Source organism: Chrysochloris asiatica, unplaced genomic scaffold (genome assembly GCF_000296735.1).
Source record: "Chrysochloris asiatica unplaced genomic scaffold, ChrAsi1.0 scaffold00154, whole genome shotgun sequence".
Lineage (NCBI taxonomy): Eukaryota > Metazoa > Chordata > Mammalia > Afrosoricida > Chrysochloridae > Chrysochloris > Chrysochloris asiatica.
In genome coordinates this window covers 4615737-4641337 of record NW_006408672.1, presented here as the reverse complement: position 1 = coordinate 4641337, position 25601 = coordinate 4615737, and the positions used below count along the sequence as shown (strand labels likewise).

The following is a 25601-nucleotide window of genomic DNA, read 5'->3' as shown; positions in this document are numbered from 1 at the left end:
TATATCATGTTACGACAAATCATTGTCACAGTGTGCTATTAGTTTCATATTTGTTGGTATGAGCATAATCAGATCATCGTTAACAACGGGGCAGGCCTTGAAAAAGAGGCTGTGAGGAGGCCACAGGGGCCCTGAGGAGGCGGGGCCCTGGCTTTGGAGGTGTGGCTTAGTCTTTGTTCATGACGTTGATTATATGTGCGTGTCTGAAGCCCACGTAGTAAATGGCACAAGCTGGTTGAGCCTCTTTCTCAGTTACTGGCACTTCCCTATGTCACAGGGCAGTACCTAGGGTCCCTTCAAAGCCAGAGATGTCCAAATTAGGCTGTGCTTTTCAAAGTAGTTAAGTATAGCATCATTTACCTTGGGCACCAAAAAACCAAAACCAGTTACCATCGAGCTGACTCTGACTCATGGAGACCCCATGTGTGTCATTGAAGAACTGTGCTCTGTAGCATCTTCAATGGCTAATTTTTCAAAAGTGTTTCACCAGGCCTATCTTCCGTGATACTTCTGGGTAGACTCAAACCTTCAACATTTTGGTTAGCAACCAAGTGTGTTGACTGTTTGCAACATTGAGGGACTCCAGCTTGGGCACAAGAAAGAAATAAACTCAGGGACCGTATGTTAACTTCTCTTTTACACCAGATGGAAAACATGGTTTCCAAAATGTTAGTAAAGACGTTAGAGGGAAGCTGACACTCGGTTAACATCAGCATTGTTAATTATTAAGAATTGTGTACTGCAGACCTTAGACACATTGTTGTTTGTTGTTGTTAGGTGCCATCGAGTCGGTACAGACCCATAGCGACCTTATGCACAGCAGAACGAAACACTGCCCAATCCTGGACTAACCTCACTACTGATTGTCACGCTTGAGTCCATCGATGCTGCCACTTGGCCAATCCATCTCGTTGTGGGTCTTCCTCTTTTTCTCTGACCCTCCACGTTACCAAACATGATATCGTTCTCCAGTGACTGTTCCCTCCTGACAATATGTCTGAAGTATGAGAGACAAAGTTTGGCCATCTTGGCCTGAAGGAGCACTCTGGCTGCACTTCTTTCAAAACGGATCTGTTGGTTCTTTTGGCAGCCCATGGCACTGTCAGTATTCTCCTCCAACACCATAACTCCAAAGCATCAATTCTTCTACGGTCTTCCTTATTCTCTGTCCAGCTTTCACATGCATATGAGATTATTAAAAATACTATGGCTTGGGTGAGGCGCATTTTAGTCCTCAAGCTGACATCTTTTTTCTTCAACATTTTAAAAAGCTCTTGTGCAGCAGATTTGCTTAATGCAATACGTCGTTTGACCTCTTGACTGCTGCTTCCATGAGTGTTGATAGTTGATCCAAGAAGAATGAGGTCCTTGACAACTTCAATCTTTTCTCCGTTGATAAGAAAGTTGTTGTTTATTGGTCCAGTGGTGAGGACACATTATGATGAGCAAATTACGTCAGTCACAAAAGACAAATAGTGTATGATCCTACTTAATGAACTATCTAGAATAGGCAATTGTCAAGAAGCCAAAGTCTGTTAGTTGTTACCAAGGGTGAGAGAGAAAGGAGAAGGAAAACATTGCCTTAAGGGTGATGGAAAAGACTGAAAACAGATACTTGGGGGTTTCAACAAGTTCTTGAAAAAAAAGGAATTAGAAGATAATAGATTTTTTCCCATGAGCTTTCTTAAGCCACTCGTAGTAGTTTTGGAGTCCTGGTGTGGTGCTGTAGGACAATGCACTGGACCTCAAGGTTGGCGGTTCAAACCACCAACCACTCCTTGGAAACCCTATACAGGGTCACTGTGAGTCGGAACCAAATCAATGGCACTTAACAACAAAAACAATATTGGTGACGGTTACTTGTAATGAGCACAATCGATGTCACTGAATTGTGCCTGTAGAAATATTTTGAAATGTCAAATGTTTTGTTATATATTTTCACCACAATTTTAAAACATAACAAATGTTTACAATTAAAAAAAAAAAAAGAATTTTAGACTTTCTGTTTTTAACAAAGCTGTCTTGGCCAGGAAGGAGCCCTGGTCATGCAGTGGTTCAAGCTTTTGGCTGCTAACTGAAAGGTTGGAGGTTCAAACACACTAGCCACTCTATAGGAAAAAGTTGTGGCAATCTGCTTGGGTCAGATTACAGAGATGGAAACCTTACGGGGAAGTTCTGTTCTGTCCTATATGGTCTTTGTGAATTGGAATCTACTCAGTGGCAATGGATTTGGACACATAGAAGGCGGTAATGGTGGTGGTGTGCTGTGGAGTCAGTTCCGACTCATAGTGACCTTGTAGAGGGTTTCTGAAGCTGTAAATCTTTACAGGAGCAGAAAGGCTTATCTTTCTCCCACAGAATGGCTGGTAGTTTCAAACTGCTGACCTTGAGGTTAGCAGCCTGACTCGTAACCACTATGCTACCAGAGCTCCGTAAGACACAGATCATATACAAATTAGCTCTCTCTCATGGTTATCTGAGGTCTTGTGTGGCGCTGTAGGCTAATGTGCTGGACTGCAAAGTCAGTTTGAACTGCTAGGTCAGCAGTTCCAGCTCACCAGTCGCTCCTTGGAAACCCTACACAGGGTGGCTATGGGTCAGAACTGACTCAGTGGCACTTAACAACAACAACGTGGCTATCTAGTACAGGCCACAGGTGAATGGTTTTCACAAACAAATTTATTTTCTTGGCGTTTAGGTAGCTGGAAATCTGAAACTTGGTCTGTGGCTTTAGGGAAAGGCTCTTTCTGTCAGCTCTGGAGGGAGATCCTTGTTTCTTGGTGGTCTTCATGTGGTGTGGCATCTATCCTCCTGCTTCTGTGCTTGCGTCTTTGCCTAATGGGCTCTTTGTATATCAGAAGTGATTGGTTCATGACATACCCAACATTAATATAGCTTCTTAACAAAACCCATTCCCTGATGGGATTTTATTCACAGGTAGAAGGGTTAGGGCTCACAACACAGACAGTTTCAGCCAAAGCACTCTTTTAGGGGAATGGCTCTGACGGCCTCTTTATTGTTCCTCCAGGTCCACCACATACCGCTCCAAGGGCTTCGGGGTCACCGTGAAGTACACCCAAGGGAGCTGGACAGGCTTCGTGGGAGAGGACGTCGTCACTATACCAAAAGGTTTCAACAGTTCTTTCCTCGTCAATGTTGCCACTATTTTTGAATCAGAGAATTTCTTTTTGCCTGGCATTAAATGGAATGGAATACTTGGACTTGCTTATGCTACCCTAGCCAAGGTAAGGCGAATCCACTAAGTAAATCACTTGACATGGACAAGATTCTGAAACACAGCAATAAAGAGGCTGACAAGTATGTCCCTGTCTGCCGCTGGAGACAGATAGATATTTAACAATCACTGAGTCACATGTGGGAAAGTAAACCAGGATTCCCACAATTAATTTGTTGCTAAGCATGTGTTGATTTAAGGAAACAGCACTATTTAGTAAACCTTCTTGCAAGATAGACTAATAACATGACTTTAAATCTTTTTATTTAATTATGTATTTAAAAATATTAACAGAGTTCTGATTATGGTGTTTGTTTAAGGGTTTTCATTGTAACTTTTATTGTTGTTGTTAAGACCCATAGCGACCCTGTATAGGGTTTCCGAGGAGTAGCTGGTGAGCTTGAACCGCCAACGTCGCAGTTCAAACGGCTTTGCAGTCTGGCCCATTAACCCACAGCGCCACCCAGGACTCTGTGACTTTTATTAGTTACTGTCAAAGTTGGTTCCCAACTCAAGGCATCCCCATATGCAATAGAAGGAGGTACTGTCTGTCTCTACGTCATCCTCGTGACTGATTGCGTATCAGACCAGTATGGTACATAGGGTTTTCATTGTCTGATTTTTTTGTTGTTGTTTTTATGAGATTGGATTGTGTTTTAGGTGAAAGTTGACACAGCAAATTAGGTTCCCATTTAGCAGTTTTTATTCCATGACATAGGGGACATTTTTCATGTGTCAGCATCCTCAGTTCAATTTTCATTTCTATTTGTTCTGTTTCCATTAGTATGTTTTCTCTGCCCCTCCTTACTTATTCATCTTTACTTTAGGGTTAATGTTTACCATTTGGCCTCATATAGTTGGTTATCTAAGGGAGCACAGTTCTTGTGGGTGCTATTGTTTATTTTATATGTCCATCTATAAGTTGTCTGAAAGGTGACATCTGGGAGTGGCTTCATTTCCAAGAAATCTAGGGTGATCGTCTCCAAATTGCCTTTCATCTTTATTGGTCCAATAAATCTGACACATTTTTAGGATTTGAATTTCATTCTACATTTTTCTCGATTCTATTCAGAAACTTCTTTTGTGCCCTTACCCAGAATAGTCAGTATTGATAGCGGGGTGCCAATCTAGTTCGTCAGGTCTCAGACTGGATGAAGTTGTGGCTCATGTGAACTTTTAGTCCTGTGGGCTAGTTTCTTTTCTGGGGCCTTGGTTTCCGGTATTCTCCTTTGCTCCAGATGACTAGAGATCAAGAGTTGTATCTTAGATGCCCACTCAAAAGATTTCAAGACTCCAGATGCTATTCACCAAGCTAGAATGTAGAACATTATCTTTATGAACTAATATTTAGGTATTTAGCTATATATATAGAAAACCTCCATAACCGTGCCCACTATGTGCTGTATTATATATATGCTAACACATTCACATATATACATACAAGGGCGCTTCAGAAAGTTCCTGGACCAAGGGAATCAAAACTTTTGAAGCCCTTTGTACATATACCAACAGATATACCTATACATGGACTCCTGGTGTAGGGCTGTAGCATCAGCAGTGGATTGCAAACCACAGGGTCGGCAGTTCAAACCCATCAGCTGCTCCTCAGAAACCCTGTACAGGGTTGCTATGAGTCAGAACTGACTTGAGATTGCTTAACAACACGATCACCACCTATATATGCTCATGCATGGGCTCATGTATGCCTTCTTATACACATATATGCATACATATCTATGTAACCACACACATATTTTTTGGTTATTAATTACCATTGTTTTCAGGAGCCTTGTTGGCACCATGATTAAAGCACTCACCAGCTAAAGAAAAGGTTGGTGGCTCAAACATACCAGCTACTTGGTAACAATTTACAGCCTTGGAAACTCTATATTGCAGTTTTACTCTTTCGTATAGGATCACTAAATCAACTCAGTGGCAGTGGATTTGGTTTGGTTTTTGGACTACTGTTGCTGCAAAATCATACATATTATAGCATTGACTGAAACTGACCCTAATTCTTGTATATTTCCTTGGTGTCTAAATTTACTTGATCAGGCTATGACGACTCCACTCCTTAAATATCACCTTTCTGATCACCAAAAATAACAAGTGGAGCTTGGTGGATAAGGTTGGTAAGTGCTGGGTACACTATAGGATAAGCATTGGACTGCTGTGAACCAGAAGGTTGGTAGTTCGAACCCACCAGCTGCTCTGTGAGAGAAAGATGAGACTTTCTGCTCCCGCAAAGATTTAAAGCCTCAGAAACCTTTTGCAGGGCCGTTATGAATCATAACTGCCCAGAAGGCACTTAACAAACAACAACGACAACTATTTACAGAGTTATTATCCCTCCTTCCCTTTCCATACCCGGTAACCATCCCCCCCCCCATCAAAAAAGCACTGCTTGTTGTGTGTATACTTATTCTTGACATTTTTAGAAAAGTGAGATCATAGAATATTTGTCCTTTTATAATATTGGCTGATTTTTTTTGCCATTTATAATTATATTATTTATTGGTGCAGGGGTGAGGATTTTTCTTTTCTTTTTGTTTTTCTTGTTATTTTTTAAAGTTTTTATTGTGAATTATGTGGATTTACATGGAAGAACATCAGTTTTACATTCATCCTATCATATTTCATTTCATTGCAATGATTACAGTCCCCTCCATGCATCGTCAAACAACATAGATGACCCAGGCCTTTGTTCTGGAGTTTCTCTTAGGGTAGGCTTAAAAGGAAACAATCATTTATGAAACCATGAATGTGCATGAGAAGAGACTGACCTGGACCTGGACCTGGACTTGGACATTGGCAGGTAGTGATGCCCTCAGCCAGACTAGGAATACCTTGTGTTGCTTCCCCTTCACTCCTGAACTTCCCCAAGGAGGCACTTGGGACATGGTATGGACACCCCAGAACTTCTGGCCACTGTAAAGAATGATGAGCCAACAAGAAAGTTTGGAATCTCTGCTCTAATCAGCATTAGAACCTTCCCCAAATGGGGAAAGGCAGAATCTAATGTTTTCAAAATACCTTTACTTGGGGCTGACCTAAAGGATTCATGTTTAGGTGCAGGAGGGGGAGGTTGACTCTCTTGTTGGCAGGGGAATTTACACCAGGTAGGGTTTCCAGAGATGGATTACATACCAACTAGGGTGGGTCCCTGGGTTCTTTGAGACTGGGTCAGTTTGTGTACACTGGAGGAGAACAGAAAGAGGTGACCTTTCTTGGCCCTGTAATTGGGCACCACACCTTGGCCTAGCATTGTTCAGTTTTAGGCTGTGAGCCAGAGCTGAATGTTGAAGAAAAAATAAGCGTGGTTGTAGGGGCAACAGGCCTAGTGATAACTGAGCTTCCTTTGATCTGTGGGATTTAGAAAAAATGACCTGCCTTCCCACTTTGTGAGAATATTTGTTCCAGTTCCAGTTTATTAACAAATGAGTCTGGAGAGGGGGGTTGTCAGCCCTGTGTCCTCACAAGGACAAAGAATAACAATTACTGAGAGCCTCCTAGGCACTAGGGAGCCCCTGGTTAACACCCTGGGCTTCTAACAGAAAAGTTAGCAGTTCTAGTCTACTCAGATGAAACGTTTTGTGATTAACTTCCAAAGATTAGTCATTGACAACCCTGTGGACCATCGTTCTACTCTGACATGCATGGGGTCACCATGAGATAGAATCAGCTCACAGTAACTGGCTGGTGTTCATTAAGCTCGAGACTGGAAACTACAGTTTATCAGTGAGGTATCTTTTGTAAGGCTGTTATCATTCTCATTTTAGAGATGTGGAGACTGAGGGTCAGAAAGGTTTACTGTCTTGTACAGGTCATTCTGGACAAGTCCTGCATACACTTCCCATTCTGTGTCCATGGAACCTGGCCAGACAATGAGCCCTTTTTCCTTGATGCCTTAGGATAACTGTAATCTGGGATTTGAAGACTGACAGCAACTTCCTCCTGGTGTGGTGCTGTCAGATAAGCACTGGACTGTGAACTACAAGGTTGACAGTTCAAACCCACCAACTGTTCCTCAGAATTCCTGTGTAGGGTTACTGTGAGTCAGAATCAACTCTACAGCACTCAACAATAGCAACAATAATTTAAATAGTTTACAGCCCTAAGTATAATAAATTATAGCCCTGAATATGTCTTCACTGGCATTTGCGACCTCAAGCAAAATGTTTAGTCTTGATGACTGTTTGGAAGTGGAAGATATGAGTATACTTGAGTTTATGCTAATTATTCAGAAGAGGAAAGAATAAAGCTAAATGATCTGGAATTTGTCATATGGAAAGCTTCTGTGGGTACAAACTGCTTTCAGGGTATTTGAATGTCAGCGTCCTCAGATAGCCCTTGATCATTTGATCTATGAAAATTTCAAGTTTACTAACAGTTGGCTTCACATTACCATGTTTGGAGATATAGTAACAGAATTTGGGAGAAGATGATTACAACTGGAATTGGATTGGCAGGGAACCTCAGAGTGGTCTGGGTTAGTTTCAAAAGTAGTTCAGAAACAGTTGGGCCAAGCAATCAGTGACTGTCATAGTGGCCTTTGGTCAGTGACAGCTGTTTAGTGCTAAGGCTGTACATCAGAACCACCTGTGGGGCTTCCACCTCATGGATGCCCAGGCCCACAACAGACCTACTGAACTACATCTTCTTACAGTTGGTCCTGAGCAACCATTTGACGAGGCTTCAAAAGTTTATGAGAAAAGTCCATTATCTTCTGTTAGTCCATGAACAGTTTGAAGCCACCTTATTTTATATGTGCTGCAAGATAATGCACTAGACCAAAAGGTCAGTTTTAACTGCAGTGTTGGTGGGTTCAAACTCACCAGTCACACTCAGAAACTCTATACAAGGTCACTATGAATTAGAACCAACTCAACGGCACTTAACAACAACAACAACAACATATATTGTTGTTTATATTACAAGGGGTCAACAAGGGGACACTAAATGGTTTAAAATTAGGAAAGGTGTGTGCCAGGGTTGTATTCTTTTACCATACTTAAATTCAGTCTATATGCTAAGCAAATAATCCGAGAAGCTGGATTATGTGAAGAAGAGCATAAAATCAGCGTTAGAGGAAGACTCACTGACAACTTGTGATATGCAGAAGATAAAACTTTGCTTGCTGAAAACGAAAAAGACTTACGATACTTTCTGATGAAGATCAAAAACCACAGCCTTCGGTGTGGGTTGCCCCTCAATGTAAAGAAAATAAAAATTCCCCCTCACACTGGACCAATGAATACCATCAAGGTACATGGAGAAAAGACTGAAACTGTCAAAAGCTTCATTTTCTCAAATCAACCATAACTCTTAGGGAAGCAGCAGTCAAGAAATCCAATGACGTATTACAATGGGCAAATCTGCTGCACAAGGCCTCTTTGGAGTGTTGAAGATTAAAGACATCAGTTTGAGGACTAAGGTACGTCTGAACAAGCCATGGCATTTTCAGTAGCCTCACATGTGTGCGAATGTTGGACAGTGAATAAGAAATACCATAGAAAAATTGATGCATTTGAGTTATGGAGTTGGAGAAGAATATTTAAAGTGTCAGGGAGTGCCAGAAGAACTAACAAATCTGTGTTGGAAGAAGTACTCCTCAGAAGCCAGGATGGCCAGACTTCATCTCTCATACTTCGGACATACTATCAGGAGGGACCACTTGCTGGAGAAGGACATCAAACTTGGTAAATTGGAGGGTCGGTGAAAAGGAGGAAGACCCCCAACAAGATGGATTGGCACAGTGGCAGCAGCAATGGGCTCATGCTTAGCAACAATTGTAAGACTGAGGCAGGACCAGGCAGTGTTTCATTTTGTTGTGTATAAGGTTGCTGCTATGAGTCGGTATAGCAGCACCTAACAACAACAACAAATATGTATGTGTGTATATATATATATATATATATATATATATATATATATATATAATGGTGGTGGTGGTTGTGTGCTGTAGAGTCGGTTCAGACTCATGGCAACCTGGTATAGGATTTTTGAGGCTGTATATCTTTATGGGAGCAGAAAGCCTCATCTTCTTTTCCCTGTGGAATGACTGGTAGTTTCGAACTGCTGACCTTAAGGTTAGCAGCCTGACTTGTAACTACTACAAATATATATATATATATATATATATATATAGAGAGAGAGAGAGAGAGAGAGAGAGACAGAGAGAGAGAGAGAGACAGAGAGAGAGAGAGAGTCCTGGTATGGTTCTGTAGGATAAGCACTGGACTGCAAAGTCGATTTGAACTGCAAGGTTCAAACTTGCCAGCTACTCCTTCCTCAGAAACCCTATACAGGGTCTCTATGAGTTGGAACTGATTTAATGGCATTTAACAATTTAACAATGACAAATATATGTATATATAGCTGTATATATGTGTATATATATATAAATATATAAACACTATATATATATTGGCCTGCTTCCAATATATTGGACACTTGGGCAAAGCTCGCTGCTTTTTGCTAGATCTGGATCGTGTGTCTGACTCATCGTCTGACCTTGGGTTCTTTGGACTGATCTATTACATCTATTGATCGTGGAAGTCACCATCATCTTACTACCTGCTTGACCTGCCTGCCTAACATCTGACCTCTACAGCTATGTATACATATATTTGGACTGAAAGACAGTCCAAGTGTAGAACTACTTGTCATAATAATAATAAACCTTTACTGTGTGCCTGGTGTGGCACTGTGGGCTACTGCTCTGGACTGCAGAGTTGGTTGAACTGCACAGTGCGGGTCAAGCTCACCAGCTGCTCCTTGGAAACCCTATACAGGGTCTCTGTGAGTTGGAACCAACTTGACGGCACTTAACAACAACAGCAACGATGTGCCAGGCATTGTTCCAAGCTCTTTTTATATATTAACCCATTTAACACATATAACCTCCAAGGAGATTATTGTTATTCCCATCATACAAATGAGGAAATAAAAGAATGAATCACACAGCTAGCAAGTATTAAAGCCAGGATTGAATTCCAAAAACGAAAGGAGAACACCAGAATGGGTCTCCACCAGAACCATCCCTCTTTAAGTGGGGACTTTTCCTTATTTGTTGACCCAAACACTAAACATTCCAACAAAGATCACATCTTTTGTGCTAGGTTTTGTCAAAGAATTCTGCAGAAGCCAAAAAAAGGAAATAGTAGAAAGGACTAAATACATAGAAAGATTTATATCTACTTGGAACTCTACTCTTACTCCCTCCAGCATTATAGTTCTTATTTTTATAGATAATAAAGAATCGCTCCCTATGTTAGCCATGGTGGTGGTGGTGGTGGTGGTAGTTATATGCCATGGATTTGGTTCCGACTCATAGTGACCCTGTATGGGGTTTTCGAGGCTGTCAATCTTTACGGGAGCATAAACCTCATCTTACTTCCATGGGACAGCTGATAGTTTTGGAACTGCTGACCTTGAGGTTAGCAGCCTGCCTCGTAACCACTCCATAGGGACTATGATAGTTAAGGTTTTATATTAGGATTCTCAGTGGTTTGGCAGTTAAGACATAATAATCCCCCATGATGAGCCAGAAGCCCTCTCTTGCTTCTTGTGTTTCTGACATCCCTGTGTCAGCCTAGAATGAGCAACTGCTGTGAAATATTTTATCAAACATTGTTTGAATGCACCACACCTTCACAGAGTATTGGAACTATGATAGTTAAGGTTTTGTGTAAACTTGACTGAGCCAGAATTCTTGGTGGTTTGGCAATTAATATGCAGTGATCTCCTTGATGAAATCTGCTAGGAAGAGCCAATCTATTGAAAGGATGTTTCCTTGGGGGTGGGGGGTGGGGGGTGGCCTGCTTCCAACATATTAGACACTCGGGCAAAGCTTGCTGCTTTTTGCTAGATCTGGATCGTGCGTCTGACTGACTCATCATCTGACTTTGGGTGTTTTGGACTGCTCTATTGCCTGCTGATCTTAGAAGTCATCATCAGCTTACCTGTTCGACCTGCCTGCCTGCCATGTGACCTGCTGAGCTTGGTTCATCAACCCCTGACACTACATGAGTCCACAGACTTAGAACTTTCCCACCTCGACAACTGTGTGAACCATTCATTGCCTTGATACAAACCTCTCTCTCTATATATAAATATATAAATGTCACTCACCTTGTTTCTCTAGAGAACCCAGCCTAAGGCAGGTGCCTCAAGTAGGTCTAGATCATATGTGCTGCCTCAGTTCACTGTGACATTTTCATCTAAAACTAACATCTCATAGTGGCTAACTGTAGCAACCACCAAGCTGTCAAAGTCAAATTTAAACTGAAGCCTAAAATCTTTCTCCACGGCCACCAGCACCCCCGGCACACACCGAACTCAAAGTTTTTCCCAGGAGACCATTTATTTTCCCTTTGAGTCCTTCAAGAAAGGAGGCTGTGTCTTTGGAATAATACATGGTTACATGAAAAAAATACAAATCGCAAATTAGGTCTACTGAAATGTTGTTCATTGCAGTCACGTCGGCTCTGACTGTTGTCTGCCTCATGTATAACAGAATGAAATATTGTCTGATCTTGCCACATCTTCATGATCTTTGGTGTGTCTGAACCCATTGTCATGGCTACGTGTCAATCCACCGCATTCAGGGTTTCCCTAGTTTTCGTTGGCCTTCTACTTTACCCACATAGTCCCTGGGTGATGCAAACAATTTGTGCTCAACTGCTAACCTGAATCTTGGCTGTTCAAACCAATCCAGTACAACCATGGAAGTAAGACCTAGCGATCTGCTTCTATAAAGAGTGCAGCCAAGAAAACCCTGTGGGCTGTTTCTATTCTGCATACATGGTCACCATGAGTTGAAATTGACCTGTTAGCAACAGGTTTGGCTTAACTTTCCTACTTAACCACACATGAGGTCGTTTTTTCCAGTGATTGGTCTTTTTGGGTGATGATGTGTCCAAAGGAAATGAGTTGAAGTTTCATCATCATCCTTACTTCTAAGGAACATTCTAGTTGTATATATGTCAGGTAGGAGTAATAAGCCTTTTTCATCTTCAGGAGTGTTAACACTGTTCCTTTTGCTGCTACTTACCCAATCTCCAGAGTGCACAAGACAGCTTGCCAAGCGCTTAAAACTTTCGTATGTAAAGCTCCTGTTACCGTTTGTGATCTGAAATGAATTGTCCTCAGGGGTTAGTCATCTTTCATTGATATGATAGAACAACTAGAGCTGAGGAAGATGAATACAGACTTGAGAAGCAAAGGTGGCTCTTAGATTGCCTTCTTATTGCTCTGGAAAGTCTAAGATTAGGATCCACTGCCTCCCTCCATGGCCCACCTCCACCTCTCCTCACGCCTACCTCACAGGCAGTCATGATGTGATAGTATCTTAATAGCTTCTGGAAATGCAATCTTATTTTTACAACAGAGCAGCACCAAAACAGAAAATACCAAAATACCTTGCAGTAGCAGTTCTGAATAAGTAGATACTGCATGATTTAAGTTTAGAAAAGGTATACGCCATTTCACCATACCTCTTCAATCTCTATGCTGGGCATATAATCCAAGAAACTGGATTGTATGAAGAAGAACGTGGTATCAGGATTGGAGGAAGACTCATCAACAGTCTGTTGATATGCAGCTAACCTTGCTTGCTGAAAGTGAAGAGAATTTGAAGCACTTACTGATGAAGATCAAAAATGATAGCCTTCAATATGAATTAAAGTTTAGCATAAAAAAATAAAAATCCTCAAAACTGGACTAATAAGGAGCTACCATGAAAGCAGAAGTCAAGAAATGAAATGATATATTGCACTGGGCAAATCTACTGCAAAAGACATCTTTAAAGTGTTCCAAAACAAAGATGTTACTTTGAGGACTGAGATAGTCTTGACCATGGTATTTCCAACTGCTTCATATGCATGAGAAAGCTGGAAAATGGATAAGAAAGACCAAAGAAAAACTGATGCCTTTGAATTATGTTGGCAAAGAATATTGAATATACCGTGATTGCCAAAAAAAAACCAAACAAACAAATCTGTGTTGGAAGAGCTACAGCCAGAATGCTTCTCAGAAACAAGATGGTAAGACTTCGTTTCATGTACTTTGAAAATGTTATCAGGATGGACCAGTCATGCTTCTGTGAAGATGATAGCCTTGGAAACAAAGGACACCATGCTTGGTATAAGGTAAAGAGACCGTGAAAAAGAGGAAACCCCTCAACAAGATGAATTGACGTCGTGGCTGCAACAAAGAGAGCAAACTTAGGGATGACAGTGAGGATGGCATGGGACCAGGCAGTGTTTCATTCTGTTGTACATAGAGTTGCTGTGGCCATGAGTCAGAATGTTCAGCAACAGAAAGTTTGTTGGAGGTTTCTGAATAACTCTTCCTAGTCCCAAGCTTGTTTATTGCTTGGAGTCCTGCAGGATAAGGACTGAGAAATTAAGTGTAAAGAAAAATAACATTGTGTATAAACATAGGGACGTCCCATCTCTGTGCTGTGCCTCATGAAGCTATTGTTCTTTTCATCTCCCGCAGCCATCAAGTTCTTTGGAGACGTTCTTTGATTCCCTTGTGACTCAAGCAAAGATCCCCAACGTGTTCTCCATGCAGATGTGTGGAGCGGGACTGCCAGTGGCTGGATCTGGTACCAACGGAGGTAGTCTTGTGGGTATCTTTTAGTCTTAAAGGGGAGAAAAACCAGAAATTGTTGGGATTGTTTTGTTTTATTTCTTCTGTTTTATTAAGAACCAGGCACATAGGTTTGCATATGTATTGTGAATATTTGATAATCTTTGTTATAGAACCTTTAAGAGCATTTTTTTATTAAAAAGTTGGGTATTATTTTATCCTTCCAGATCATATACTGCCATCCAGAAAGATAATTCTCATTCCTTCCCCCAAATTCCATTATAGCCATTGTGTGTTGTCTTTTGAAATGGAACTATGTTCTATGGGTGAGGGGAGGGAGGAGTATGGGATCCAAAGGTAGATCTTAACTCTGGGTAGGGAAGGTGTAGTGAGTGTCCGGTACATCAGTGCATCTTTTCTGTCTCAACACACACACGTGCACATAACACACAGTGAAAGGGTTGTCTGTTGAGGCACCATGAATGAGCTTCCCTCATTTGATAAAATAGGAGGGTGGTGTCTCTCTGGTTTAGGGTGGGCACTTCAGACTACTTTTGTCCCCAAAACTGACAGGCAGAACCAAGACCTTGTTTCCTGGCAGCTTTCCTTTGCTCACAACATACCTGCTCTTAACACTTTTTAATCTCCCTTTGAAGGGGAGACTGTAGCTTAGGAATTGTAGAGTTAACACTAATGGTTTTGCAAAATAATCAGTTGGACTTTCTTTAGATAAAAGAAACAACCAAAGGATCATGGGTATTCCAAGGCATGATATTGTTTGACCTTTGGGCACATGGCCCCAGAATGTTCCTTGTTTAATTTTCAGGGTTATAATTGAATTTGTTTCAGAGCATCACAACAAAGTAAAATTTTACTGATCGCTGTGGAGTGTCATCTTCATGCATGGGAGTGCATGCTTCCCTGGGTAACCTGATGATTTATCTGTGTATTTTTCTCACGTATGTATATAAATATTTTTTTCTTCCCAGATCTTGGGTGGAATTGAACCAAGTCTGTACAAAGGAGACATCTGGTATACACCTATTAAGGAGGAATGGTACTACCAGATAGAAATTGTGAAATTGGAAATTGGAGGCCAGAGCCTTAATCTGGATTGCAGAGAGGTGTGTACACAGTGATCTCTGATGTGTCTGACTGTCTGTGTGTGCCTGAGTCATGTAAATACATTTACAGATCGGCCCTGTAAATGAATGAAAAATTATCCTGTCACAGAAGTAGTACATTTGAATGGTAAGAGTAAAGTTGTATGAAGACCTGCTCCCCCAAAAGAAAAAAGCTTCCTTCTAATCATTAGCTTTTATAGCACAAATTAGCATAAACTAGTTAATGAGAAGGAGTCCTGGTGTGGCGCTGCAGGTTAATGTACTGGACTACATACAAAGACAGTTTGGACTGCAAGGTCAGTGGTTCAAGATCACCAACTGCTCCTTGGGAACCCTATACAGGGTCGCTATGGGTCGGAATCGACTCAACGGCACTTAACAACAAATAATGAGAAAGACTCTCTGGAACTAGGAAGCTCTGGTGGTACAACTTAGCTGCTAACCAGAAGGTGGCTGGTTTGAACCCATCAGCCACTCCGTGGGAGAAAGATGTGGCAATCTGCTTCCATAATGATTACAGCTCTGTGACCCTTGTGGGACAGTTCTGTGGGCCAAAAACTGAATGATGCAGAACGCAGCAAAAGAAGATGGAAGGAATACACAAACAGTGTACCAAAAAGAAATGGTCAGTGCTCAACCATTTCAAGAGGTAGCGTATGATGAAGACCAATAATATTGAAGGAAGAAATCTAAGCTGCACTGAAGACAGTCGCAAAAAACAAGGCTCCAGGAATTGATGGAATACAAGTTGAAATATTTGAGCAAGCTGTTACAGCAAAAGTCATTGTTCACTCATCTATGCCAAGAAATTTGGAAGAAAACTACCTGGCCATTCCAAAGAGAGGTGATCAAAAAGAATGTGGAAATCATCGAACCATATCATTAATATTACATGCAAGTAAATTTGTGCTGAAGGTAATTAAAAAATAGACGCAGCTGTACATTGACAGTGACCTGCCAAAAATTCAAGCTGGATTCAGAAGAAGACATGGAATGAGGGATATCATTGCTAAGTCCGATGGATCTTGGCTAAAAGCAAAGAATACCAAAAAAGATATTTACCTGTGCTTTATTGACTAAGCAAAGGCTTTCAACTGTGTGGATCATGAAAAACACTGGATAATGATAGGAAGAATGCATATTCCAGAAAATTTAACTTGTGCTCATGAGGAACCTGTACATAGACCAAGAGGCAGTGTTTGAACAGAACAAGGAGATACTGAATGATTTAAAATTAAGAAAGGTGTATGCCAGGGTTGTATCCTTTCACCGTACATATTCAATCTGTATCCTGAGCACATAATCTGTGAAGCGGGACTATATGAAGAAGTACATGGCATTAGGATCAGAAGAAGACTCATTAACAACTGTGATAAATAACAAAACTGTCTGCAGGATGCAAAGAGGACAGGAACTATTTACTGCTGAAGATCTAAGACCACAGTCTACAGTATAGATCTCAACCTCAGTGTAAAGAAAACAGAAATCCTCACCATGGATCAGTAAATACCAATAAGATAAATGGAGAAAAGATTAAATTTTCCAGAGACTTCATTTTGCATTCAACACTCATGGAAGCAGCAGTCAAGAAATCAAATGATGTGATGCATTAGGCACATCTACTGCAAAAGGTGTCTTTAAAGTATTAAGAGCAAAGATGTCAGTTTGAAGACTAAGGCACGCCTGACCAAATCCATGGTATTTTCAGTTACCACATACATATGCATGTGAAAGTTGGATAATGAGTAAGAAAGACCATAGAAGAATGGATGCATTTGAATTATGGTGTTGGCAAAGAACTTTAAAAGTACCATGGGCTTCCAGAATAAACAAACAAAGAAAAAAATCTGTCTTGGAAGAAGTAAAGCAGAATGGACTTAGAAGCCAGAATGAGGAAACGTCCCCTTTCATACTTCAGACATGTTATCAAGTGGGACCAGTCTATGGAGAAGGACATCATGCTTGGTAAAGTGGAAGGTCAGTGAAAAAGAGGAAGACCCTCAACAACATGGATTGGCATAGTGGCAGCAGCTGTGGTCTCAAATGTAACAATTGTGAGGCTAGCACAGAACCAGGTAGTGTTTTGTTCTGCTGTACATATGATTGTTATGAGTCAAAACTGACTTGCCAGCACCTGGGGCAGTTCTACTCTGTTGTGTGGGGTTACTCTGAACCATATCAACTTGACGGTATAAAATAGCAGCAATAATGAGCTATACCATTCATTCATCTTCGTGTTGAACATCTCCATTTTACCAAGAATGATTTAAACTCAAGAAAGGTATGTGTCAGGGTTGTACCCTTTCACCGTACTTATTCATGCTCATGGTGAGCAAATAATTTAAGAAACTGGTTTATATGAATAAGAATGCGGCATCAGGAATGAAAGAAAACTCATTAACAACCTGCAATATGCAGACGATATAACCTTGCTGGCTGGAAGTGAAGAGGACTTGAAATACTTACAGATGACGATCAAGACTACAGCCTTCAGTATGGGTTGCACCTCCATGTAAATAAAACAAAATTACTCACAGTGGGACCAATATATAACAGCTTAATAAATGGAGAGAAGATTGAAGTTTTCAAAGATTTCATTTTGCTTGGATCCACAATCAGCACTCATGGAAGCAGCAGGCAAGAAATCAAATGACATATTGCATCAGGCAAATCTGCTGCACAAGACCTCTTTAAAGTGCTCAGGAACAAAGATGTCAGTTTGAGGACTAAGAGGCGCCTGACCCAACCACTGTATTTTCAGTTACCTCATACACATACAGAAGCTAGATAGTGAATCAGACTGGGGGAAGAATCAATACATTTGAATTGTAATATTGGGGAAGAATGTTAAAATTACCATGGACTGCCAGAAGAACAGACGTTCTGTTTTGAAAGATGTCTGGCCAGATTGCTCCTTTAAAGCTAGGATGGTGAGATTTCATGTCCTGTATGTTGGACATGTTGTCAGGAAGGACCAACCCCTGAAGAAGAACATCATGTTTGGTTAAGTAGAGAATCAGAAAAAGAGGAAGACCCCAAATGACGTGGATCGACACAGTGGTTGCCACAGTGGGCTCAAACTTAACAATTGTGAGGATGATGTTCTTTATGCAGAGGTCTCAGTGAGTCGGAGTAGACTCGACTAGCACCTAACAACAACCACCGCCAAGTAGGGGTGAAAGCTCTGTGTTGGGGGGATGGGAGGACTTCATTTTAGTCATGCCATTTTCCTTCCTGGACTTGTTTTCTTATCTGGGAAATAAGAATGTTGAGCTAGCTGATCCCTGATCCTCTCATCCCTAGAGCATTAAATGGGGCTGTGCCTTGGTTTGTGTACCAGCTCCACAGAGATAATGGTGGGTGGGAGGAGCGCTCTGTGCCATGGAGTGCCATTTGTGCTCACAAGCCTTCTTCTGCCCCTTCTCACCTGTTCCTAGTATAATGCAGACAAGGCCATTGTGGACAGTGGGACCACACTCCTGAGGCTGCCCCAGAAGGTGTTTGACGCAGTGGTGGAGGCCGTGGCCCGTGCCTCTCTGGTGAGTCCTCAGAAAGCTGATGTGTCTTCGAGAACACCCAGTTGTGACCACATGTTGGGGAGTGGTTCCGTCTGTCTAAAAGTTTCCATCTAACAGTTGTTTTTATCTGTTGTGTTTTTATCTGTTGTTAAGTGTCGTCCAGTCAGTTTGAATGCATAGCAACCCTGTATAGGGTTTCCTAGGCTCAGCTGGTGGGTTTGAACCACCGACCTTGCAGTTAGAAGTCCAGTGTTTATCCTACAGTGCCAATTATTAAATTATTATTTATTCACTCTCTGCTGCTCATCAGCAAACAGTCCCTTTCTTGGAACTTCACAGGACTTGGATTGGAGTGTACAGTGCCATTAGTATTTCAAAAAACACTTTCATTAGTGGTTTGTTGGTTTTTTGTCTCAGAACAAAAACACTCGATAATATACCTGGGTTGTACAATCAGTTCATGCTCTTATCTGCTAACTGAAAGGCTACAGGCTCAAGCCTACCCAGAGACACCTCAGAAGAAAGGTCTGGTGATTTACTTTTGAAAAATCAGCCATTGAAATCTATGGAGCAGAGTTTTTCTCTGACAGACATGGATTGCCATGGGTTGGACTCAACTCCAGAGCAAATTTTGTTTTTTTTTTAATAAAACTATAAATTGTAAAGAAGTCCAGGGAGTATAATAGTTAAGTGCTTGATGGTAAATGAAAGGTTAGTGTTGTCAGCTATCCCAGTGAGACTTCATGGGTGGGGGAACCTTCTGGAACTTGAAAGCACCTAACTAACAACAATGTAAATAGCAAATCAGGAGTAAGCTTACAGTCTCCAAAAGAAAACAAACCAAAAATCCTACTCCTCTTTGGTCTTTATCTAAGCTGTACTGCAATTGAACTCTTACTTTTTTGTAAAAAATGTGATTGCCCCTTCAGAAGGCAAAGGTCAAATAGCCAATCTAATTGTTATTTATGGCCATGTTTTGAAATACAATTTAAAATTCTGGTAGACTACAGCATGTCTTTAGAGACTTGACTGATGGTATTCCCAGTGTGACCCCCAACTGTTCGTTGATTTTAGGAAGGCAGAGTGGGCCAAAAGCCTTGGGGAAGACAGATTTGGGGACTGGATGGGATCACACCTACTTTAGTTTCTGGCATTTATTAGCTGAGCACCTGGAAGGGGACTCTGTACCCTCTGAGAGCCTGTACAGGGTTTTGTAAGGGTTGGGTAAAGTGCCCAACATAGTAAGTACTCAGCAAAGACAAGCTCTGTTTAAGGGCAAAACCATGGTGTCAGTGCGATTTATGTGGTTAACTGACAAATGTTGCATTGGGCTTCTGGAGTATTTGCAAGAGGTCCCAAACTGTTTGTTTCCTGAACAAAGCGTTTATCTGGACTGAAAGGAGCAGTGGTGATGCCGTGGTTAAAGCTGCTAACAGATGTTTTGTCAATTCAAACCCACCAGCCGCTCTGCAGGAGAAAGATGTGGCATTCTGCTTCCATAAAGATTCCCACTGCCATCGAGTCAATTCTAACTCAGAGTGACCCTATAGGACAGGGTAGAACTATTTCACAGGATTTCCTACACGAAATCTGTACTGGAGCAGATAGCCTCATCTTTTTCCCCCTGCAGAGGGTGGTGGGTTTGAATCCCTCCCCTTGTGGTTAGGAAATCAACACTTAACCCAACGTGCCACTTACACAATCTTCTTCCTTAAAGATTTATTGTTATCATTGTCGTTTAGTGCCATTCCAACTCATCGTGACCCTGTATAGGGTTTCCAAGGAGCGGCTGGTGAGTTTCAACCATTGACTTTGTAGTTCAAACTGACCTTGTGGTTGAGTGCTTATCGTACAGTACCACACAGCCTTAGAAATTCTATGGGGCAGTTCCTACTCTATCACTATGAGTCGGAATGGGTCACATGCGCTGAGGGGACAGTAGGGATTGATCCTCATCATCCATGCGTGAGACCCTATGCAATTCCTGGCTAGTTTAGCTCCTGCATAGCCACTGCCCATCTACAGGGGGAGACGTGAGTGTTGCTATGATGCTGAACAGGTTTCAGAGGAGCTTCCAGATGCAGACAGACAAGGAAGAAAGGCCTGGCAATATACTTCTGGAAATCAGCCAATGGACACACTGTGGATCACCGTGGTCAGGCCTCTCAGCCACTCATGACCCAGCAACGTTTCATTTCATTGTGTATGGGGTCACTCTGAGTCAGGCGCCAACTCAATGGCAACTAACCACAAAAACCACACGGGTAGATTGTTCCACCACTCTGTGGGACAATTGGGCTGCCTTCCAAAGACAATTGATAGGAAGCTTCCACAGCTGTTGCTTGTTCCAGGCCATCACCAGATGTCAGAAACACAGGAACAGGAAATAAGAGAGGGCTTTTGGTATCCTGAACCACAACTTCCCAAGTCTTTTAAACTTCTGTGGCAAGAGGAACCAGCAAAGCAGAGAACATCGAAAGGAAAAAAAAAAAAACACAAGAGGCTGTTGCTGAACCAGAAGGGTTTACAAGGCAATAGCCCAGAGCAGCTGCAGTCAAAACCCAAAGCAGAGATCTATTTTTTTAGTATCTGCTGAAACAGAAAACACAGCAGATAAGTTGTGTTAGTGCCTTAGATTTCGAATCATAGGAAGCCTACAGGACAAAGTAGAATTGCCCCATAGAGTTTCCTAAGTTGTTATCTTTATGGAAACAGATCACGAGGTGATATGTGAGTTCAAACCACGGATCACAGGGTCGCTCTGAATCTAAACCTACTTGAAGATGTACAATAACAACAAATCTAAATGCTTGCTGAAAATCAGAACAAGCGAAGAATAAGAACCAATGTGCTGATTTCCTAAATAGTAAAACTATTCTCTGCTAAATCAGCTTGAGCATTTTCAAATTTAACTAAGTTATAAATTCCTGTTACTGTCCCAAGGACATGAATGGGACTAGCGGTTGGCTACACCTCAGATTTATGCCTTGCTTAGTGAACTCAGTACCTCCTAGGATCCCTAAGAAAGCAGGGCTGTGAGGGGCAGACACTCATTCACACTTCTGAGTTCATTGAAGCATGTGTTTCAGCAGTGACTATTACTTTGTAAGAAAGCCAGGAGGTAGCTAGAATGAGATGACGAAATTTGTTTGCCTTGTCTAAAATTATACCCTGATTTCAGCGCTACCTGAGTCAGGCAGGAGAAACTTGGATAGGTGCTTTGTTTTGGGTGGGGACGGTTCAACAAGGGTGTATTGTCTGTCTTAAATATTGACCAAGGAAGTGTTTGTTCTTTTTATCTGCTAGGTTTATCTAAGAGGTCTGTTCTGTTTGGGTTTTCTTTCAAGCTAAGGGATTGGCTTCAGGAAGTAAAAATGAAAAAAGCAAAACAAAACAGAAATCTGCCATTGAGTTTCTATGTAGGATTTCCAGCAAAGTCTAGCTTCTCTGTCTCCTGCAGAGTGGCTGGTGGGTTTGAACTCTCAACCTAGTTTGGTTCTGGCTTTTGGCTTGGATTGTACAGATGGGCTTTTAGAAATTAATTTTTTATATAGTGGAATCCTGGTGTGGCATTGTAGGATCAGCACTGTACTGCTATCCATAAGGTTGATAGTTCAAACCCACCAGCCACTCCTTAGAAACTCTATACAATTTTGCTGTGAGTTGGAAGCGACTCAACAGCACTGCTATCACCACCATCATTAGTGGTATCGGAAGTTCCAGTCCTTAGGTGGCACAAACAGTTAAGCATTTGACTGGTAATCAGAATGTTGATGATTCACACCCACTCAAAAGTGCCTTAGGAAAGAGGCCTTGCAATCTGGTTCTGAGAGATCGATTCTAGACAGGGGAGCCCACACATGCTCTGTGCAGGATGGAATTTTGGGGCTTGTTGAATTTAGAAATAAGGTCATGCTTGAAAGGGCCTACAGACCACATTTAGAATTTGCTCTCTAAGAGCCACTGCCCACACCTGTGTGACTTTGGGCACGTTATCTCACCTCTTTGTGCCTTAGTTTCCTCATCCATAGAGTGGAGTGATGATACAACTGCACCAATGAGGGTGTCGTGAGGTTTAAAGGAATGATTGCATATAGAATGCTCTGAACACTACTGAGCCCTGGTGTGGCACAGTAGGATAAGCACTAGATTGCTAACTGAAAGGCTGGTGGTTCAATCTCACCAGCCACTCCTCAGAAACCCTATACAGCATTGCTATGAGTTGGAACCAACTCCATAGCACTTAAGAACAATACTAGTAAGTGCTCAGCATGTACTTACCATTTCAATAATGATGATTGTGTTATTGCCACCTCTTCCAGAGCAATGATATCTCCGCGACTCTGTCCAAATGAAACATTGTTTAGCCCCGTGGGCGTCTGGCGAGGCCACTCAGAGAACACGGAGCTCTTCTATGCTGATATGTCAGACTAGTCATTGTTTTTCCCATGATCTTATTTTGTCTAGATTCCAGAATTCTCTGACGGCTTCTGGACAGGGTCCCAGCTGGCTTGCTGGACTAATTCTGAGACACCTTGGTCTTACTTCCCTAAAATTTCCATCTACCTGAGAGACGAGAACTCCAGCAGGTCATTCCGCATTACTATCTTGCCTCAGGTATGGACTTAAAATTTTACTCTTTTCTCTTAGATATGATTGCAAAAGTATAGATTTCCATGCATAACAAATCTATTAGCTATCACACTACTGTTAGATGTCTACTATTACTACCATTATGCTGGGTAACCAACAACTACAAGACTCTGTAGCCTAAAACAATAAGCTCTCATGATGCTCAGGAGTCTAAGCCAATGGGTAGGTTGGCTGGACTTGGCTGATCTCAACTGGGCTTGCCCATGGGCTTGTGGAAAGCTGACAGTTACCAGAGTGGCATGGGTACTATGCTAGGTGTTAAGACTACAATGGGGATAGATAACAGATCTCTGTTTTTAGGGTACTTTGTTTCTATTATAGGAATCACACCAGTTAATGTAAAATTGTAGCTGTGGTTAAAAAAGGTGCTGAGAAGGAAAGATACATGGAAGTCTAGTAGCATTCTGGGGGGTAATTAGGGAGGGCTTCCTGGACCAGGTGGCATTTAAATTGAAGTCTGGAGGACTTGATCTAGGCTGGCCATATATATTTGGCATCTGGGACAATGGGGTTGCTGGACTGTATCTCTCACCATCCAGCTAGTGACCATGTAGTTGTGTCAGGGTTCCAGGAGAGAGATGCACACAAGGGCTCTAGAAGTCTAGACTCAGAACCGCCACCCTCATTTCCACTGTGTGGGCTGAATGTCCAAGATCAGCTCAGATCCTAGGCAGGAAGAAACTCCTCTTCTTAATGACAAGAGCTGCAAAGTCATATCATAAATAGCAGCTACATGGGAAGGTGAAGGACTACCACAGTACCTTATGTTTTCTCCCTGTTTATTTATAAATAAAGGTGCCCTGGTGCTACACTATTAAGCATTAGATTGCTAACTGAAAGGTTGATCGTTCAAACCCACCAGCCACTGTACAGAAGAAAGATGTGGCAACCTCCTCTGTAAAGATTGTTGATGTAAGACATCATCAAGTTAAACAAAACACCTCCCGGTCTGCCCCCATCCTCACTAAAGCTTATTTTCTGCTGCCACTGTGCCAGTCCATCTTGTCGGGGGTCTCCTTCTTTTTTGCTGACCTTCTACTTTGCCAAACATGATGTCCTTCTCTAAGGACAGTCTCTCCTGATAATATGTCCAGAGTATGAGAGATAAAGTCTTACCATCCTGGCTTCTAAAGAGCATACTGACTCTACGCCTACTAAGATAGATTTGTTAATCCTTTTGGCAGTCCGTGGTACTTTCAATATTCTAATTCATGGATTCTTCTTCTACTGTTTTCCTTATTCATTGTCCAATTTTCATATGTATATGAGGCTACTGAAAATATGATGACTTGGGTCAGGCACTCTTGAACACTTGAAAGAGGTCTAGTTCAGCAGATTTCTCAGTGCAGTTTGTCATTTAATTTCTTGACTGCGACTTCCATGAGTGTTGATAGTGGGATTCAAGCAAAGTGAAGTCTTTGACCACCTCAACCTTTTCTCCATTTGTTATTGTTAAGTGCAGTCAAGTCTTTTCAGACTCATAGCAACACTGTGAAAGGTTTCCTAGGAGCGGCTGGTGAGTTTGAACCACTGACCTTGTGGCTCAAACTGACCTTATGGTCGAGTTCTAATCTTACAGTGCCACACCAGGACTCCGAAAGAACATAGTACGTATGTTACATATGAGTTACATATTACATACATAGTTCAGTTTGCAAAAAAAATTTCAGGATCTTTTCATTCCATTTTCAATGAACATTTGAAGCCCCCTTGTATATATGACCTCATTTATTATGCAAACCAAAAAAAAAAGGGGGAAGCCTCTATTTATATGTATTTATAAATTCACAGAAAAAGCTCTATGAAATAACAATGTTCCCTTCAAGAATGGATCAGGAAACTGACTTCTTTTTGTTTTAGTAATATTGTTGGAGTATTTTACAGCAGCATTATACAAGACAGCTTCAAAAAGTTCTTAGAAAAAATTCCATTATCTTTCCATCCCATGTCTCTACAAACTTTCTGAAGCTCCCTGATATTGATTTTTAACAGTCTAAAAATAGTTTTTCTTTTCTTTTTCTAAAATAGTAGAATGTTTATCCTGATACTATTTATTGGTCCTAGTGGTAAGGATTTTTGTTTTCTTTATGCTGAGGTGTAATCCATACTGAAGGCTATCTATAAAAATAAAGCCTTGGAAACCCTATGGGACAATTCTGTTCTGTCCTTATAGGGTCAATTAAGAGTTGTCATCAACTAGATGACAGTGTGTTTTTATTTATAAAGAATAAAACCAGACAGGACTTCTGGTGTGGCGCTGTAGGACCAGCACTAGACTGCTAATCACAAGTTTGGCCCTTCAAACCCACTAGTTGTTCCTTGGAAACCCTATACAGGGTCGCTATGAGTTAGAACCGACTTAATGGCACATAACAACACAGCAACAAGCCACACATGAAGACACCATTTTTCCCTATAATTTAGGAGACCACTTGCTCCTGTTTTGCTCTGAGTATGTTATTAAATGAACCTTGT

At 41.5% G+C, this 25601-nt stretch overlaps 1 protein-coding gene across 2 annotated transcripts in view; it reads left to right on the top strand.

The window, feature by feature from the left end:
* BACE2 (beta-site APP-cleaving enzyme 2) overlaps positions 1 to 25601 on the top strand; it is a 163837-nt gene that overhangs the window by 93855 nt on the left and 44381 nt on the right. Inside the window, exons 3-7 of one of the 2 annotated variants that reach the window (XM_006870834.1) lie at positions 3029 to 3245; positions 13739 to 13867; positions 14821 to 14955; positions 18393 to 18494; positions 22941 to 23090. In XM_006870834.1, coding sequence (XP_006870896.1) covers positions 3029 to 3245; positions 13739 to 13867; positions 14821 to 14955; positions 18393 to 18494; positions 22941 to 23090 — 733 coding nt within the window. The remainder of the gene's footprint in view (positions 1 to 3028; positions 3246 to 13738; positions 13868 to 14820; positions 14956 to 18392; positions 18495 to 22940; positions 23091 to 25601) is intronic. The other variant, XM_006870835.1, reaches the window with a different exon arrangement.